The 1,396-nt window shown below is 57.1% G+C and overlaps 1 protein-coding gene across 1 annotated transcript in view; it reads left to right on the top strand.

The window, feature by feature from the left end:
* The window catches only part of EAH_00045690 (hypothetical protein), a gene marked incomplete at both ends in the record, with an annotated part of 1,023 nt that extends 121 nt beyond the window's left edge, over positions 1–902 (top strand). Inside the window, 2 exons of the mRNA XM_013391575.1 lie at positions 1–251; positions 567–902. The exon at positions 1–251 is cut by the window's left edge and continues 121 nt beyond it. Of these exons, the coding sequence (XP_013247029.1) occupies positions 1–251; positions 567–902 (587 nt within the window). The remainder of the gene's footprint in view (positions 252–566) is intronic.
* Positions 903–1,396: the final 494 nt, after the last annotated feature.

Genomic DNA, 1,396 nt, shown 5'->3' on the forward strand with positions numbered 1-1,396 from the left:
AACAAGAGCACAGCCAGGTGCAGAAGCACCTCCCCCAACAGACTCGTATACAGCACCACCAGCTGCAGCAGCAGCAGCACCTCCTGCAGCAGCCTCTTATACAGCAGCACCAGCTGCAGGAGCAGCAGCACCAGCTGCAGAAGCAGCGGCACCATCTGCTGCAGCAGCAGCATCAGTTGCAGCAGCAGCAGCACCTTCCGCAGCAGCATCATATACAGCAGCACCAGCTGCAGCAGCGGCAACACCAGCTGGTGCAGCAGCAACACCAGCTGTTGCTGCAGCAGCAGCAGCACCACCACCACTAGCTGCAGCAGCAGCAGCACCTTCCGCAGCAGCATCACATACAGCAGCACCAGCTGCAGCAGCTGCAACACTAGCAGCAGCAGCAGCGGCAGCAGCAGCACCACCAGCTGCTGCAGTAGCAGCTGCAGCAGAAGCAGCAGCACCAGCAGCAGCTGCAGAAGCAGCAGCATCAGCTGCAGCAGCAGCAGCGGCTGCAGAAACAGCAGCACCAGCTGCAGCAGTAACAGCAGCGGCAGCATAAACAGCGGCACCATCTGCTGCAGCAGCACCAGCTGCAACCGCAGCAGCACCTTCCGCAGCACCATCATATACAGCAGTACCAGCTGCAGCAGCAGCAACACCAGTTGCAGCATCATAACCAACAACTGCAGCACCAGCTGCAGCAGCAGCAGCACCAGCTGCAGCAGCAGCAGCACCAGCACCAACAGTTGCAGCATCATAACCAACAACTGCAGCACCAGCTGCAGCAGCAGCAGCACCAGCTGCAGCGGCAGCACCACGAGCTGCACCAGCAGCAGCACCAGCTGCAGCAGCAGCAGCACCAGCTGCAGCAGCAGCAGCACCAGCTGCAGCAGCCGCTCGTACATGTTAGTTTCTAGGATTTCTGTTGATACCAATTTTTGCAGCAGCGTGTCGCTAGTCAGTGCATTGCTAGCTGCAGCAGCAGCTACCGGAGCAGCAGCAACTGCAGCAGCAGCAGCAGTAGCAGCAGTAGCAGCAGAACCTGCATTAGCAGCAACTGCAGCAGTAACAGCAGCAGCTGCATTAGCAGCAACTGCAGCAGTAACAGAAGCAGCTGCATTAGCAGCAACTGCAGCAGTAACAGCAGCAGCGCATGCAGCAGCAGCAGCGTTAAGCCTAGCAGCAGCGAAACCCCCTTTGGGGTGTACATACATATTTTTAAATGGCGTTGAATTAACTAAGACGGCTTTCTATTTTTTGTCTCCTTTCTGCAGCAGCAGCAACTCCTGGTTCTATTGCAGCAGCAAAGTAACAATTATAAACAGCTAGGAACTGCAGCAGCAGCAGCTGCTGCTGCTGCGGTAGCAGCAACACCAGCTGTAGCAGCACCAGCTTGAGCAGCAGTAGCAAC

This window comes from Eimeria acervulina, genomic scaffold (genome assembly GCF_000499425.1).
Source record: "Eimeria acervulina Houghton genomic scaffold, Eah_scaff658, whole genome shotgun sequence".
In the NCBI taxonomy this organism is placed as follows: domain Eukaryota; phylum Apicomplexa; class Conoidasida; order Eucoccidiorida; family Eimeriidae; genus Eimeria; species Eimeria acervulina.